Source organism: Mastacembelus armatus, chromosome 21, assembly GCF_900324485.2.
Source record: "Mastacembelus armatus chromosome 21, fMasArm1.2, whole genome shotgun sequence".
NCBI classification, from domain to species: Eukaryota; Metazoa; Chordata; class Actinopteri; order Synbranchiformes; family Mastacembelidae; genus Mastacembelus; species Mastacembelus armatus.
In genome coordinates this window covers 20,737,933-20,755,427 of record NC_046653.1, presented here as the reverse complement: position 1 = coordinate 20,755,427, position 17,495 = coordinate 20,737,933, and the positions used below count along the sequence as shown (strand labels likewise).

The 17,495-nt window shown below is 41.0% G+C and overlaps 1 protein-coding gene across 2 annotated transcripts in view; it reads left to right on the top strand.

Annotated features, from left to right (window-relative positions):
• The window catches only part of sema5ba (sema domain, seven thrombospondin repeats (type 1 and type 1-like), transmembrane domain (TM) and short cytoplasmic domain, (semaphorin) 5Ba), a 140,090-nt gene that overhangs the window by 84,005 nt on the left and 38,590 nt on the right, over positions 1-17,495 (top strand). For both annotated transcript variants that reach the window (XM_026296322.2, XM_026296321.2), the window contains exons 6-9: positions 6,294-6,356; positions 7,179-7,277; positions 7,407-7,620; positions 13,154-13,439. In XM_026296322.2, the coding sequence (XP_026152107.1) occupies positions 6,294-6,356; positions 7,179-7,277; positions 7,407-7,620; positions 13,154-13,439 (662 nt within the window). The remainder of the gene's footprint in view (positions 1-6,293; positions 6,357-7,178; positions 7,278-7,406; positions 7,621-13,153; positions 13,440-17,495) is intronic.

Genomic DNA, 17,495 nt, shown 5'->3' with positions numbered 1-17,495 from the left:
AAAAGATAAAAAAAGATAAGCGGTCATACTGTACAAGAACCTTACCAAGAAATAGCTGTGATTTAAGTTATTAAATATCTGCCAAATAATATTGATCCAAACAAGTCATGTGACCTTGAGAGAGCAGCCCCAGCTCTCCCAAAGCAAGGCCAAGTGTTTCATGTAGATCTGATGGTTTCAGTAGGTGCTGCCCTGGACACATTTTGCTTCTCTATAGCACCTTACATTGCCTTTGTGTGAAATGGAGTCATTGTCTAGAGGGCATTCGGTCATACGTGTTGAACTGAGCTCTAATTTAAGTGACTCTGGGTATGTGGTGCTTCGGGATGAAATGTTTGTTTAAAAATGCAGCTTTTCTCCCTCGATGTCAGTCTGACAATGCACAAGACGTCAGGAGTGTTTGAAGGTTCATTTTACATGAATGAACGAGTGTTTGCTGTTCATCTTCTGCTGTCGGCGGCTGCCTATATATCTCAACAATGAGAACTTTTAGTCTGAAATTTTATTATGGCCTCATGTGTGCTGAACTGCTCTCACACACACACACACACACACACACTAGTACATCCCCACAGACTGCTTCCCTCCATGTTTGCAGCAGTGTGGAGATGAAGGCAGGTTAGTGACCTCACGCTGCACAGATTCAATCTGTCAGTGTGGTGTTTGACAGGGAGAAGTAGTGTATGAGCAAAATGCTGCTGGTTGATGTGCCTGTGCGTGCGGCTGTGTGTGTGTGTGAGAATGTGAAACACAAAGGAGAGGATGTGGGTGTGTCCTGGATCAGTCTTTTAGAGACAAAGCATTGTTGAAAGTCAGTTGTTTTGGTATGTGATTATGGAAACCCTATATTTGTGTGTTTGTAGAAGTCAACGTGAACCCATGGGTATTTATTTGTGTAATTATGCTCCTGTTTATTCATTCATTCATTAGTATTTTGCCAGTGAATGATTTCCTTTCCTGTTGCAGAACCCCCAGTTTCCCATACAGTGCTGTAAATGGTATGGAAATTGCCTGTTGCTAAACACTCGATTTGCCGTGACGGCAATTACTTAAAAAAAGATTGTTTCACAGGAGTGGAGTAGGGTGATGTGGGCATTTTTTTCAATGTTTAGATTGGTTTCAAATTTACCACTGTACTGCACATCTGATTCTAGTGCCCCATTGCCCTCTGTTAATAGTGAGGAGTGAAGGGCTGCAAATAAGGAAACACTACCAACAATCTAAAAGTTTTGAATGTTATAAATTAGGATATCTTGTGGAAAAAAAAGTGAATATGCATATTTTTATTTCCTCAATTGTCTCAATTGTGGTTAGGTAACATTCAGAGGAAAAGCGTGCAGTAAAGTGTAGCAGGATGAATGAGGAAGACAATATTTGCATCCCATCAGGTGGTGATTTGAGACACCGATGACATGCTGAACATTTTCTTTTCCTGTAAATATCTCACAGTTCTGTGACTGCCAGTGAGCTGCTTGCATGAATGATATCTGTTTATGTGTTTTTATGCCCCCAAGGACATAGTCAGAGTAAATATTTGCAGGAAATGTTCTTAAATATTCTTCATAGTTTTCATTATCTGTGTTTACAGAGGCATGTTTTATCATTCTCAGGGCATCGTAGCAGAATGGGTTATTAGTTTACTAAGGCATTTTGTAAAGTGATATTAATTATTAGCTTAGTGGTTGTTTACTTTAGACTGTTTGGGTGCTGAAATTATTAGGCCCCATTTTAAAGAAATAGTCCATTATTTTTGTATTTTTCACACATTTCTAGACGAAGCTTCAGTCACTCTGCATTGGAGTACAAATCTATCTTGACTGTAACAAGGGCCCGACAGCTCCTATTTGAACAACCGTTACTCCCCTGACACGCTTTTTTTTTTTTTACAATATTCATGAGTTATAATTAGTTGTCACACATAATGTAAGCAGAGTGTCAGTAAGAGGCAGTCTTATCAACACAGCTCCCTGTCAGGAACGACCACATTTGGAGCCACCATTGCTCGGAAATTTTCTTTACTTCATTAGTGTTTCCCGCTCTCTGGCTCCTTTCTTCCCTTCAAGCCACCATCTTTCTGCAGTAAAAGTGATGGATCCTCTTTACCGCTACTAATTGTATTTTCTGCCTATTTTATTTGCCTATAAAAAATTCATACTTTTTTGCCCCTCTCCTCTCCTTTAGGAACAATTCTGGGGGAAAGATTCTGTCTAAGGAGGGGCAAAAAAGGAGAAATCAGCTGTCAGGTTTGGGAGTGGGATTGATGGCAGGAAATGCACATGGTTGTTGGCCTTGCTTAGAGATGGAAATGAACTATATCATGCATCTGAGGCTACAGGCACAAATAATGAACAAGCTCTGTGGCCCTGGGCCATTTTATAGCATGAAAAATGGCAGGAATTCAGTGTCTGAGAGAGGCAGACGACTCTTTAATTGTCTGGTATTTCATGTAACAGTGAAATGAAATTATAAGCGCTTTTTTCTTCTATATTTGTGCCTGATTTATGTAAATAAAATCCACTGATGTAATTCTGATATTTGTACATAGCCTGTCCTCACAGCAGTATTGATTATTTGCTCAGATGCCTAAAACATCAGCCTGTTAGTGATGAGACTGTTTAACCTATGACTGTCTTTGTGAAGCAAAGGTGGAAATGCTGACTTTGTGCCAGAAAAGCTCTTACATCTCATCCCTCCTCCGTCACATCTGTCATTGTTCAGATGTCCGCTGGAAGTGTTTCAGGAGCAGAACATCTTTAAACAGTCTTATTCAGACACATTTCCCAAACACTTAGAGGTGTTTACTGTCTCATTTTTATGCTTTACAAGAATTTGGATAATACTTTTGCAGTACTTAAATTTGCCCTGTATGCTTTTTTATTGTGTCCTTGTATCTGTGCTCTCCTAAAGCGTAGTATTGTTTTCCTGCATTGTGGCCTTTCATCGTTACATATACAACGATGAAAATATAAAAATATACAATTTTCTGAAAGTTCAAGTCAGTTTTCACAGATACAAACAGTTTGACATCTTGCTTGAAAAGATACAAGAAAAGAGACATGGCTGCTCTCCTCATGTGTCTAGCAGACACATGCACCATGGCTGAAGAGCAGCATATTATCTCCAGCTGTGTCACAGTGGTGACAAAACCAGGTGTGCTGGAGCTGGTGGTTAGCTTGTGACTGTGATAGTGTGTAACTTTAACAGCTGTTTCCCCATTTCCTTCTGTCAACACTGGTTTCTTTGATCATGACCACAATGTCTCTGATCCTTAAACAATTTCCATGTTTACCAATTTCTTCTTAACAAAAGTTTAAAAAGGTTTCATCTCTTCTTGTTGCATTGTTTCCATAACCCTAATTCAAGACACTTGAATATTGTTTGAACATTTTCTGTGACAGAATGAACACTGCATCCTGCCCACACATTATACAGCTTTTATTTGTCCTGTTGATGGCAGTCAAGCCATTCAGGATTTGGTACAGTGGGAAGGTGTTTGAGGGGAATGGATGTCGAGGTAGAATTTGTATTCTCACAGGCTGTGACTGTGGTTTTGTTCCCAAGTGGTGTGAAGAAGAGCCGGACAGAGAGAGAGGGGCAGAGGGAGGGAGAGGGGCACTTGTTGGTGAAGGTCAGCGGGTTAAACCGTTGGGGACCCTTGGAGATGGGGCCCCTCCGAAAAAGATGGTAATGCCCCAAGCCATGATTCATCGCAAAGGCATCCATCACCCTGTATGTGCACGCGTGTGTGTGCATGTGTGGTTACAATGACGTCACCCCATCAGTCCCAAGGCTGTCAGGGGCTGACAGGCGGGGGCTATAGAGCAGCAGTGTTTTTATTTCAGCAGGCTCAGTGATGGACTGCCTTGGAAGAGGCAGGGCTGCTCTCTGAATGGCAGGTGCCACACTGTGCCCCGTGCTCATGGGAAGTGGGTTTGAAGGCGTCAAGCGTCTGCGTGCTGTTTGGCGGCAGTATGAGCAGCGGTCGAGCTCCTGCAGAGCCTATTAGCAACTTTTACTATTATTTCTTCTTCTTCCAGTTCACCTCCAGTGTCTGGAGCTTAAGTTTCATTTTAATCACAGTTTACTTTAAGTAGCGTTCCCCGGCTGCTGTCTCTCTCTGTAGTGCTGTCTGAAGCAGGTTAATTGAAGGGAGCTGCTGTGGGAGATGGGGAGATGAGATGTAACTATCAATATGGGCCAGAGCCCACTTACTGGTGCTGTGCCAGCTGCAGGAGCTAAACATAGCTATATTACACTAATGAATTTGTTTCAGTCTGCACTTTGATCCTGCGCTTACAGGTGATTGCACACATTTCTAAGTTTATGTTAGTTTTGCTTGGTTTAAGCAGCTCTAATAAATACTTCTCTATAACAATGCAGTTTAATGCCAGTGTAATTGTAATGCTTCTTGTAGTGACAACCTCACAGAATAATCACAGGACTCCCATAAGCTCTATGGAGCATTTAAGCATCTTTCAGCACTTCAATTTGACAGCCCCCCAGCTTTGCTGTTGTGGCTCGTTCTGAGTTAGCAACAGGCTGGTGAGCATAATGCAGCGTCTATCAGTGAAATCATTCTTCACAGTTAGTGGCTCACATGGTCCATCATCCATGTTGTACTGGGCAGGCAGTGCACAGAGTGTACTGAATAGTTGCACCTCAAACAAGCAAACAGGTTGTCAGATATGTGGAAGAATGAGTCCTTTTGCAGTGTTGTGACCTCCTGAACAGGTCAGAAAAAAGCAGTCACACATGTAGGAATTTACTATTAATAGAAGCATCATATAAATACACTGGTAGCAGTCCTTAGACAGTGTGTACATCTCATTAGTCTGTGGCTCATATCGTTCACTGTGGTGTTTTCATTCATTAACATGAATTTATGCTGAAACTAATCATCCAAAATCATGAACTTCCACTCCTGCAAGCCTCAGTTGATAAACTCTGTGAAATAAAAGATCTATTTATATACTTAAAACAGGAGCACTCAGCGAATTTAAGTACTGTACAACATTTAGTCTGCAGAAAGATTTTGGCAGTTCTCATTAAATGTGCTTATCCTACTTTATTTCCATTTAAATTCTTAAAGATTTACATTCTTTGCAATGAGGATCTAAAAATGTGATTAACTCAAAACTATATTTTCCCAGCAGAATTCATCACTGAGGCCTGGGGCTATACAGTTTTTAGCCCCTTCTGCTGAGCTTTAATTAAAGCAAAATGAGGTTCCAAAAAAGATTTCATTGCTACAGGACAAATTCATACCTAAAAGAAAAAAGAAAAAAAAACAGAAATTGTCTGGGACTACAAACAGGTGTTTAACATGAACTACACTGTGGAGTAGATTTAGATTTTTACTCTGGAGCTTACTCTTGGCTTGAGAACTTCATTTGGCTCCTGGAATACTGACCCAGTTCTCTGTTGACTCTTAGATGGTCGCAGCTGGTGAGCTTCACCCAGTGTTGGGTCACAACTTTGTCTCTCTGGCCGATCGTCCTGCAATGCCCATTAATAAGACGTAGATAATGATGATAATGTGCAGTGGGCCCACACAGATATGAGGAGTTATATTGATGTTGTACAATCTAAGGCTTTTTATTTTTTTTATTTTTTTTTATATTTGAGCAACCCTCCTACTTGGGCAGGGAGATCAGAGAAGAGGAGTAGATAGGGAGGATAGTAAAATGAGGCCAGCAACACACAACAAGAGGTCCTCTGGCATCTTGCACATATAGCATTCAAGCCAAGAGAGGGGCATCTCTCAACCCTCTTAACAAGAGCCAGTGTGGCTCTGGTGGCCAAGCAGCATGTGTGTATGCACACGCATTAGGGTGTTTGCACTGCAGTCGCGCGGTGCTGCTGCCTGCATCCATAATTAAGCCCAAGTCACAACCATCAACAGGAATATAATTGGCTGGTAGCAGGAAAAAGGAGGGTGACAGAGCCGAGGCGAGCACTGCAAACTTTCCGAGGAAGAGATAGAGAGGGAAAGAAAGAGGAAGATGGAGCGAAAGCCATTTACATGCAAATGCCGTCCTCAGCCCTTCAATTGCCTTGTTGGGTACCTTGCCCGCTACCCTCAAATAAGCTCTTAGCTGGCAAGCCGGTCGCCATGTTTACACAATAAACAAACAGCAATGAGGTTAAAGTCTTTTCAGGCATCTTTTTGTGCGTGCCTACAGTATTAGCAACAGTCAGTTGTTGCATAACTATTTTGTAATGTCTGCAGGACGCAGTTGTCTGCTTCTCTGCCACCATGTCATCCTGGACTTTTTCTTGTTTTTGTTTCCTAGGCAACAGAATGGGCACCAGATGAGGAGACCAGGAAGTCCTGTCAGAGCAAAGGCAAAACAGAGGTAAGATCCCAGCCTCAATTACAAGACTTCATGTCAGCACTGCGTGGCTTACAGAGAGGCCATCCTCTCTGTCCTCTCTGCACATCCTACCTTCTGGATGTGGTGCGGAGGTCCTTTTGGGTCTCCTGGGAGGGATCTGTACGAAACAGTTATTTCAGTCCCTTCAATCAAAAGTTGTTTTTCCTGCAGTGAGAGAGAGAGAGGGCAAAAGAGAAGGAACAAGGGAGCTGAGGGGAGGACAGTGAGATGCACAAAAGTGTTTATTGTCATATAGGTCTGCTAACCAGGGCTGTGATCAGCTGTCTTTCTTTGATGATTTAGTGAGAAAGGATTTCAGCATCATTTTATCTCCTGCAGCGCCTGTAGATGAACGGTGATACCAAACACAAATAACAGACAGTTCTCTTTGAAACCTACATCGCCGCAATTATCTCTCTTCTTCAACAGCACACAAAACAGCACCTTTTACAAAAAAAGAATATCAAGTGTGTCATTACCAATAAATCAATTTGCACACCTTTGTTAAAACGAAATCTGACTCTTGTTAAACCATATACTTCACTTATTGTCGAGCTTCTGTCAATGTCACAATAGGCTTTCATTCAGTCACAAACAAGCATTCATATTTTTGAACAATGGACTTACAGGAGTGAAAGCAGCGCTCACTGAATAGCTTTGCTTTTGGTAGCGTGCCAGTCTGCTACCAAAGACTTGGCCTGTTGTTCTTCTCAGCAACATGTCGAACAGTATTGAGCCAACCACATCAGCTGTTGCTCTACTGCAACTTTCTGAAAGCTTTCTTCTTCACCTGCTTCTGTGCAGATTGAATGTCAGAACTACATCAGAGTCTTGCTGGTGAACAAGACCGAGGTCATGACCTGTGGAACCAACGCTTTCCAGCCACTGTGTATTACCCGAGAGGTAGGGAGAAGTGTGTTTGTGTGTCATTTTATAGAAATTCAGTTAAAACAGTCTGGTCTTTGTCTCTTACTCTCTCTATCTCAACCTCTCTCCACCTCTGTGTTATTTATTTATTTTTATCCACTGAAGGTGGGCAACATGAGCAGCATGCTGGAGCGAGTGAACGGCGTGGCACGCTGCCCGTATGACCCTCGTCACAACTCCACTGCAGTAGTGACAGAGAGTGGAGAGCTGTACGCCGCCACTGTCATCGATTTCTCTGGCCGTGACCCCGTCATATACCGCAGCATGGGAGGGATGCCTCCTCTCCGCACCGCCCAGTACAACTCAAAATGGCTCAATGGTACAGCAACGTAGCAAAAACTGCCTTATACCATTTGATGTTTATTGACTCACACTGTGTGATTTTGCTTTTTGTGATGTACTTTCTTGTTTTCATGACAGTTGACCAAAGGCGAATCGTTATTTGATATATATGCCACTTTATTTTAAAGCTTTTAAAACTACAAATTCTGTGAATTGAGCATAAAAACTAAAAATATGAATCAGACTTTACGGGTTTGAGTTCTAGCTTTGTCCCAGAGGGTTTTTGTTACTGTTTCATATCAGACGTGAGAAATGAAATCTAATGGAATTAGTAAGATGATCACCAGGAATCTTAGTGGATTTTCAAATAATCCACATGAGGTTAAATAGTAAACAGTCTCTGAATATTCCTCCTGCTTCTTTAAACATTTTCCTACGCCTGTCTTCAGTGGCCGATGGGAAAATCTGCACATTTGCTTCCAACACAATTCGCTCTTTTGTTACAGCCAAAACACATCGGTCGGACAGAGGTGTTTTCAAAGGATCACACGGACTGTTTGGATTTGAGGTTGTATGTGTAACACACAGTACAGGTTAGAAAATTATGGAATGATGGGGAATATTCTGTTAATCCTGCTGCTGTCTGTGTCAATAATCTCCCTGGAGCTGACACTGTGTCTTTTGCTTTGAATATGCTGCCGCAGAAATCCATTCACACACAACCTGACTCCAGCACAAACATAGACGGACCTTTCACTAAAAGTGACTGTCATCAGATTCCTTTAATATGCAAAGACTCTTACATGACTGGATTCATGGAGCTGTATAGATTAGTGAGATGGGAGGTGTTATTTTAAGCATCCATGGTTCTGGAAGTAAAGGTCAAATTAATTTTCTGAGTCATAGACGACAGTTGAAGCACTATCAGGCCTTAGATGAACATGAAAGTGTCTAGTTTTAATTATTGCTACAAAAGTCAAAGGCACAAGCCTGTGGACATAAAAATGGAAGAGAAGTCAAGTGTGATTTCTCAGTAGAATTTTGATTAGTAACATCCAGTTGAATTGTGTGCCGCTACCGCTGATGCTTTATTGAAATCAGTGCTTGTCAGAATTTAAATGCTACCAACCAGCGGCTTCTGTTTGTGTATGTGTGTAGAATAAGAGGGCGTGGGGCAGATATGGAAACAGTCTGCTGACTTTCTGAGACGGAGTTGACCCAAAACCACAATTGCAAAATGTGAAATCTGCTTCCAACATATGACATGTGCATAAAGTAGCACAATGATAGAAAGAAAGAGAAATATCTTCCTAAATAACTTCCATGAAGCCCAACAACGTAATTCAAGGGCAAAACTCTCAAAGTCGTTTTGTTATGAATGTGGACAAAAACTAAAATAAAATGAAAATGCAGACATTTAATATTGGCTATAAATTTCCAATAATGATGTAATTCAGGCAACATCAGATTGTTTTCATTATCAATCATCTGTTGTTTTCTCGATTTATTTATTAGATGTTTAGTCTGTAAAATGCCACAAACTGTCATGACAGTTTCTCAGAGTCCAGCGTGACAAGTACAGATTGCTTGTGTGGTCTGACCAGCAGTCTGAAACCCAAAGATATTAACTGGACAATGATATGACACAGACAACAGCAGCTAAACCTCACATTTGTGAAACTAGAATAAACGGATACTTAACATTTGATGCTTGATCAAACAATTATATGTCCGGGCAGCTGTATTATGAGAAGTTCTGAAAGATGCAGAATTTAGAAAGTTGTTATTAAAGGTAGGACAGGAATAGAGTGTGACGATGCGTGTGTGGTGGTGAGGAAGCTGTGGGGCAGTAAGAGGCTGAGGATGGAAGAGAGGCAGAGAAGATAGACTGAGGAGTCAGTGAGTGATGTAATTATTCCTCACAGCAGGGAGAGGGTGAAATTACAAGACACAGCATGCATCACATCACACAGGGACTTTTCCTGTATGTGCATGAGTGTGTGATTGAGTCTATATGTGTATGCATTTAAACTGTGGGCAAGCTTCATGTCCTTCCGTGTGTGTGTGTGTGTGTGTGTGTGTGTGTGTGTGTGTGTGTGTGTGTGTGTGTGTGTTACTGTCTACACACACACATACAGAAACATGCAGAATGTGGGAGGGAAAAAGATGAGTAGCAAAGTGCACTGTGTCCTCATCAACATAATCACAGCTGGCTGCACACAGTCAAACACACATCTTGCACTCCAGTCTAGTGACACACCACACACCCACACACACACGCACACACACATGCATCCATGCCATCACAGACAAAGCCTGCTTTGGTTTATGGCTGAATCTATGAGGGTTATAGAGTTGGATTCACAGGGGATTTGTGGTGTGAATGAAAATCTCATTTCCAGCTTTAAGGCCTCTCCAGTTCAGGAGAACCAAAGGCAGGGAGGGGGTCCAGGATCTAATCAATCTGTTCCTTTATTGGATTGGTAGCCTGCCAGGTGCTGACCAGCTGTTTCCTATCATGCATCTGAATGACATGAGGAACTCCAGAGTTACCTGTGTGTTCTTCTCTCAATCCGTTGTTGACTTCATATATAAATATATGTATGTATAAACAAGTGCAGTCTGTATTTGTCTATACAGTATAGCTCACTCAGCTTTTAGCACACAAAGAAAGTCAAATTTAAGCTTCTGTACATCTAATGTGCGTTAGTAAAACACTGTGCATGTACAAAACGTCATGCTGCCAAAATTATTCATCGTGAACATACTTGCAAACTGTTAATGCAAAATTTTGTGACTAGATACTCTGCTGGCAGACATCACTTCCAAGTTGAACAACTGAAGAGAGGAAACTATTAATTGAAACTAAATTATAAATAAAAAGATCTCAGTGCGGCTGCACAACAGGTGTGTAGCAGGACACAGGTTAGAGACAACTGTTCAGACCAAACTAAACCAACCTAGCACATATTACCCATCACCTGCCACCAATGAATCATTTTTGTGTTATGTCAGTACTCAATAGCCCTACTCTTCATACTGTAATTGTTTGATCTAAAGCCTCATATGATTTTGGTGATGGAGGCTTCACTTCTTCAGCACCCAACCAACCTGCCAGACTGAGCAATCTGTTTACCACTCAGTAGGGTGCTGGGAAAACTCTGTTTGTCACATTTGCACCCACGCAGCTTCAGTGATTTAATGCAGAATCTGACAGCTGCACCTGCCCTTTGGCTGACACACCAACAGTATGCTTAAACAGCTATGTAAATACAGAAAGACTGGTGTGCAGCCACATACAGACATTCAGTATCATGTTACATAGCTGAGACATGGATAAAAAAAACAATTAGCTTCCTCACATAATTGTAGGGACAGGAGCTCTAACAGATTATGATGGTCATCTCTTTAGCCTCAGTTACAGTAATTGTCAGTGACCCAGAGGTATGACGCCCCTCACTTGTTCATCTGCACGCTTGTTAGCACCAATTAACCGAACAGGGATGTGCTGTATATTAGACAATTACTTTTTTCTTACAGACATAAAGATTCATGATAGCTTTGGATGTCTTTCATAATAATAATAATAATAATAATGATAATAATAATGTCTCTGCTGGGATTGTTCTGTTTTCTTTAATGACATTTTTGCTTAAGTCTCTGATTTTAAATGGAGATGAAGATGAATCGATAAAAACTGCCATTTTCATTAAATGTAAATTGTTACAACCTCATTAGATCAGCAGCTAAAATAATAAATCCTGGCTTCACACACTTGCGTGTTTGCCCAATATTCTTATAGATTAACTACGATTATCAGATCATAAAGTCTTCTGCACAGACTCAATGTACTGAACCTAGTTACAGTTTCAGAAAGTTTTAGTCACTCCCTCAGCTGTCTTCTTGCTGAAATTGTCTCCTTACGCCTCAAATGCCTTCATCTTTGATAAATCCAAACCACTGGTTGTTTTTTTTGTTTTTTTTATCACAGATGTGAAATTGAATTTGAGGGCTGCTGTAGCTTTGTGGACAGTAGGTTTGTCTCTTCCTGCTCTGTTTCAAAATCTTATTCTCTTATAAAAAGCCTTTCTAGCCCCGGAGGTATATTCCATCATTGCTGTTAACGGCAGCTCAGTGTGTGCGTGTGTGTGTGTGTGTGTGTGTGTGTGTGTGTGTATATATATGTGAATGTGTGAAAGAGAGAGATTGTGTGAGAGACTGTTTTTGTTTTTGCGTGTGCATGCATCTGTGCAAATTAAGTTTTATTCCTCCATTTGTTTCTGTGCTCATGTGAGTGTGCGAGCATGTCTCTGAGTGTGTGATATCACTTACAGTAAATGTGTCCTGGGGGAAAACTCAAACAGCAACAGCGGAAGAGTATTTTCACTTTCATTTTGCTTGCACACGAGTATTACTTGCCTGAGAAAAGAAAACACAGCAGCAGAAAACAAAATTTTATTGTGATGAAATCACAGCTCGGTGTCAAAACAGCATGCGGACGTTTCTTTTTAGACTGTTGAAAAATTATTCTGTAGTGATAAACATGGGGGATAAAAGAATCGATCTAACTTTATATTTTCTACAGACAATTATAACCTCTCTTCCATTTTGCTGTAAAATCTTTCAACACACTGGTCATCTTATGTTTTTTAGTAGACAACAATGCTACTGCCTATAGTCTGATGTATTTACATATAAATGGGTTAGTTGAGGCAAATTATCCAAACTCTGGCTGGATGGTATCACACTGGTTATTCACTGGGAATAACTGTCTCTTTGATAGAAAACTGGTCACAGACAGCTCCAAAGTAAACAGGATGTTGTTTTCAGAAAGACCTGATGCCTGTAAACGTGTTGAGCAACACAGACAAAATTTCTCTCACCTTGACTGAAGGTGTGTTTTAAAATGTTGGCACATAAAGCCATAAGTGTCTGCATGATTAGATGCTATAAAAGCTAAGAGGGAAAAGTGATTTAACAAATGTGTGGGGATTAAATCTTTAAAGCATCACAAAGACTACTGTTAAATCGGCCTCAAATACTGGCTTTTAGACGGATATGGGTGTACAACTTCAAACTCTTTCTCCTGGCATGTTCACAGCAATGAATTGGTGTTCTCTGATGAGTCATGTGTTTGCAAAGAATGACAGTAACATCCCAGCGAACTGTTGTTCAGTAAGCTTCACCAGATAGCCCCCAACAGAGAGGGCCATTAATCACTTGCTGTGTTGCCCAGGGCAATAAAAGCAGCACGGGCATCCAGTTAAACAGACATAACTCCATGGATTTACCATCAAACATCAGACAGATTTATTAGTAACCATTTTTTATCTCCTCTACTCCTGTTCCCCCTGCACCTTTGCCTGTCATTTACACCTTCGTCACTAAGTCTCTATTTGAGACCATCTAAATGGGGGTACAACACTAGAATATAGAAGGTTTTATTGCAATCAATAAGAAGTACAGGGGTTAACGCAACAGCAGCTACAAGATAAATGCTGCAAATATTTCTGGTTCCCTGGAGTCACTATGTGATGATCCTCTCCCATCTTTCTTCTTCCTCACGGCAGAGCCCCACTTCATCTCAGCCTACGACATTGGCCTCTTCACCATCTTCTTCCTGAGGGAGAATGCAGTGGAGCACGACTGTGGCAAGACGGTCTATTCCCGCGTGGCGCGAGTGTGTAAAAATGACATTGGCGGGCGGTTCCTCCTGGAGGACACCTGGACAACATTCATGAAGGCTAGGCTCAACTGCTCCCGCTCCGGGGAGATCCCTTTCTACTACAATGAGCTGCAGAGCACCTTCTACCTGCCGGAGCAAGACCTCATCTATGGCATCTTCACGACCAATGTGTGAGTGGCTGCAAATACACATGTACAGTACACAGCAGTATACGCAGCAAGACCTTTAACTCACAGTGCTGTCAAGTTCTTTTTTCAAAATACGTATCAAATTATTTAACTCATTTAACTTGAAGCCATTTTTTTTATCAGCATGAATGAAAAGTAATTTTAGAGATACTTTTGTCACCTCAGCCCAGGTTTCAAATATTTAAAGGTTATTTGTGAGGGTTTCTCATCAGATTCTCAGAATCAAAATGAAATCTCTTAGATTAGCAAGTTCCATTCTTAATAGGTCTGAATGGTTATAGATGAACCACCACTTCTGCTCTGACCATCCTGCCTGTAGTGGCAGCTTAGCTTGTTGCCTTAATGTTCGCACAGACATTATTTACTGTGGTTGTATTGTTGGAGCTCCTCTCTGCTTGATGCTCCACGTGTTGAATGTAGCTCTGCACTCAATTTAGCAACAGAGGCATCATGTCTGATTCAGCCACTTGTCGAACTGCCTGTTTGTGGTTGCAGATTTTTCGCTCCTGTTTGTTTGCATTTATTGTTGCCCAGCAGCTGAACCTGGAGTTGCCTTTTTAGGAACGGTTGAAGCTGAAAAACTCACTTAATAGGTCAGTGTAGCAGGTTTGACTTTTAAGATCCATTCATTTTGGGTCTGCTGTTTACCCTCTGGTGCAGTATGTATATAGGCTGACACAATAACTTAACATAATTATACTAAATAAAAGCGTTTGGTCATACAACCTTAAGCCATAGGGTAAAACACTATTAACTGTAACTGTACGTGTCTGTATAGATGTTGTAAAAAGCTAAATTACTGTGGTGTAATACTTATCAATGCATTGCTCTCACTATCGAATAGAAAAGATGAACATCGCATGAAAACAAGCTGCAGCTGTGTTGAAGAGCCTTTTCCACACAACAAGAGTATTAATGGGGAAACAAGGAGACACACACACACACACACACTAAAACACTTCAGCTCTAGCGTCTTTTCATTTAGCCTCCAGAATTCATCACTTCATATGGTTTGTTACCCTGACAATCTTCCACCTATAGAGAGAAAGACAATTTCCCAGAGTTTACAGCCTCCCTGCTGCTGCTAATGATCAGTGTGGATGCATGCAGCTCTCAGACGAGCTGGATATACAGACTGACTCCCTCTGGTGTTTGATTGCTCCAGCTGGGGGTGTCACACACTTCATTACAGAGAGGAAACAGTGTGAACCAAAGTGTGTAGATTATAGCTTTTTATTTTTAGTTACAGTGTAATTCCATCATATTTTTGCCTAACTAGAAGATGGCATTATCTGGCACTCAGTCGGGTCAGTCTGCCCAACATTGTGGCTCCAGAGCAACATATCAGTGAAGATATTATTAATGGGAACTACTGGGTAGATTTACATGGCAGCCGGTATACATATCATTTTTCTTAATTGTTTTGACTTTTCATCTAAGGTCAAAATTTCCCCTTCCCTGACTGACAGTATATTTTTTGTTATTGCCCTAACTTTTCCTCTGAGGGCACCGAGAAGCATCAGATTCCACTTGTAGAAAAGACCAATCTAATCAGCAGAGTCATTTTCTGAGCATGTCCACTTACCCTAGAGGATGAACCCATTTAATTTTGGATGCTGGAGTTTTTCCTTCACCCTTCAGGACAAAATATGTATGAAAAATATGTGTCATCAAATGGCTAAACACACTCATGCTCCCATGTGGACAGACTATAGAAATCTGGAGATTTATATTTTAATCCTGTGGCCTTTATGCAACTGCAGCCTTCAGGGTCATGTTTACAAGATGCCGTCTGTTTGTGGATTTACATGTCTGTTCACAAATCATGTATTTTTGGTAGGGGCGATCTCTCTCTCTCTCTCCAGTTGTCGTCAAAAACATGATCACCATCTGGTTAGAAAATAAAGCCTGGAAAAAAGTAACAGAAATAACTTTCCTTAATAAATTAAAAATGCAGCTACAACTGTGACCGCTGAATACTGAAATCAAATTGTTCAAGGTTGGAGGAACTGAGATGTGCAAATATCAGGGTTTTAGGAGACTCTCCCCAGGAACCAGCTGCAATGGAAGCACGTTCTCAGTACATATATACAATAATGTATGTTTTTAATCTGAAGACAATAGAGAACAATACTTCTCTACACACTATTGTGTGTGCATAGAAGGTGTGTGCTCATGTGAGGGTATGGGTCTATATTTGTGTGTGTCAGAAAGAACAGTCGTTGGTATTCAGATGTATTCTGTGTTCTGTCAGGGGGGAAGTTGAATCTTGCCTCTCACCTTCTGCTCTCTCACCTGTTAAGCTGCCGGCATTCGCCAACACATGGCTGCTTCCCGTTAGCCTGCGGCCGTATTTAGTGCTAGACAGAGAGAGAGAGAGAGAGAGAGAGAGTGTGTGTGTATGCAGGAAATGGTAGAGAGACAAAAGAAAAGAAAAGCCAGGGGGATAAAGAGAAATGGAGAGAGGGGAAGGAAATGAGAAGAGGTAATGAGAAAAATCAGTGAGCTCCAAGCTTTTGTTCGTCATTCTTTGTCCCCTCCTTCCTTGCCCTTTCTTTCTAAAGCGACTCGTTGATCCTCCCTCCAAAACCCTCATCAGGGTTGGATATGTTAATGCAATCATCACAAACACTATCTCCATCTGTCTGGCCTAAATTGAACAGGCTCACAGCTGCTCCCAGGAGTTTGGGGTTGTAAAACACAACAGGAAGAGTTGGAGCAGAGAACTCATGCTCTCTGACTGCTCGTGATCTGGGCCACGTCTCAGGATTCTTGTGTTTTAACCATTAATTGGCTTCACATTTTTGAATTGTTTTTGACAAGTGACAGGAGAAGCTGCAGTTGTTAATAATTAGTCAGATTTGAAATCATTCATCAAGCAAAAATGCCAAAAACATTTTGCATGTGACTATTTCAGTTTTATTTCATCATAAACGTAATATTTTTGTTTGTTGCACAGAGAAAAGACAGTGTGAAGAAGATTCAAGTAAAATGAGTTGGTTTCAGTATTTTTCTAAAATGGGTTTGACCTGATGATTAACAAGGTGCTGCAGCAATTTAGTATAAACCAAAACTACAACAGAAGTTCAGAGATTTTTAGTCTTTAATATGGGTCATTGCAAATCAACAGCACCTTTTTATTACATGATGTCTACGCAGCAGTCGCAGCCTAACACAGAATCATGTGTTATGTTATGTGTGTAAAACAGGAAAATGTTTTCAAGCATAGAAATATGCTTCTGGGCGAAAGAGCTGTGACTTATTACAGAGCCTATGTAGAAAGCTCTATTGATTAAAATGGGGTCATATCAGTTCTGTCAACTAGGTCTGAGTTGGACAACTGAAAAACAGGCTTCTCCCTAATAAACACCCAGGTTTGTGGCTGTAAAATTGGTGGAGTGTCCCTTTAATTAATCACTCAAAAAAACAGATCTGTCAATAAGACAAATCATTGTTCCAGTTGTATTTCAGATGACAAGAGGAGAGAGGAAGGAGGAAAGGAGGGCCTGATTCTGCTGACGAACAGTGTGGAGCATGTCGAGTCTTCTGTCGTGGATGGTTTGAGCATTCTATTAGAATAAGGACACTTAAGACTCAGAGCATGGCCGGGCCCTTTAATTAACTACGGGCGCTTATTGGCAGGGTGTTTCTGTCGTGTACTCAGAGCAGCAGTGAGGTTCTCCTGCTGAGGTGTCTAACCTGCCATTACTAACTAATTATGTGCCTCCTTATCTATTTATGGGTGACTCGACTAACCTCGCCACTTCACTAATTCTTGGAGGGTCTGATTTCTCAGAGGTTGGGGGCAAGATGAGGAGTGTTGAAACAAATGCTCCATTAATTGATTAGGCTACACAAAATTAACCATCCATTGTGCAGATTTTCTTCTTTTTTCTGTTTAATCTCATTTGTGGTTGAAAAATATTCTGAACTTCTGTAGGGAGAACTGTTTTATAGCGTTAGTTATAATTCAATATGTCTTGGACTTCCAGTGATTTTGCACAGGATTAAGAAAGCGAAGTCATTTTTCTCTGTGTG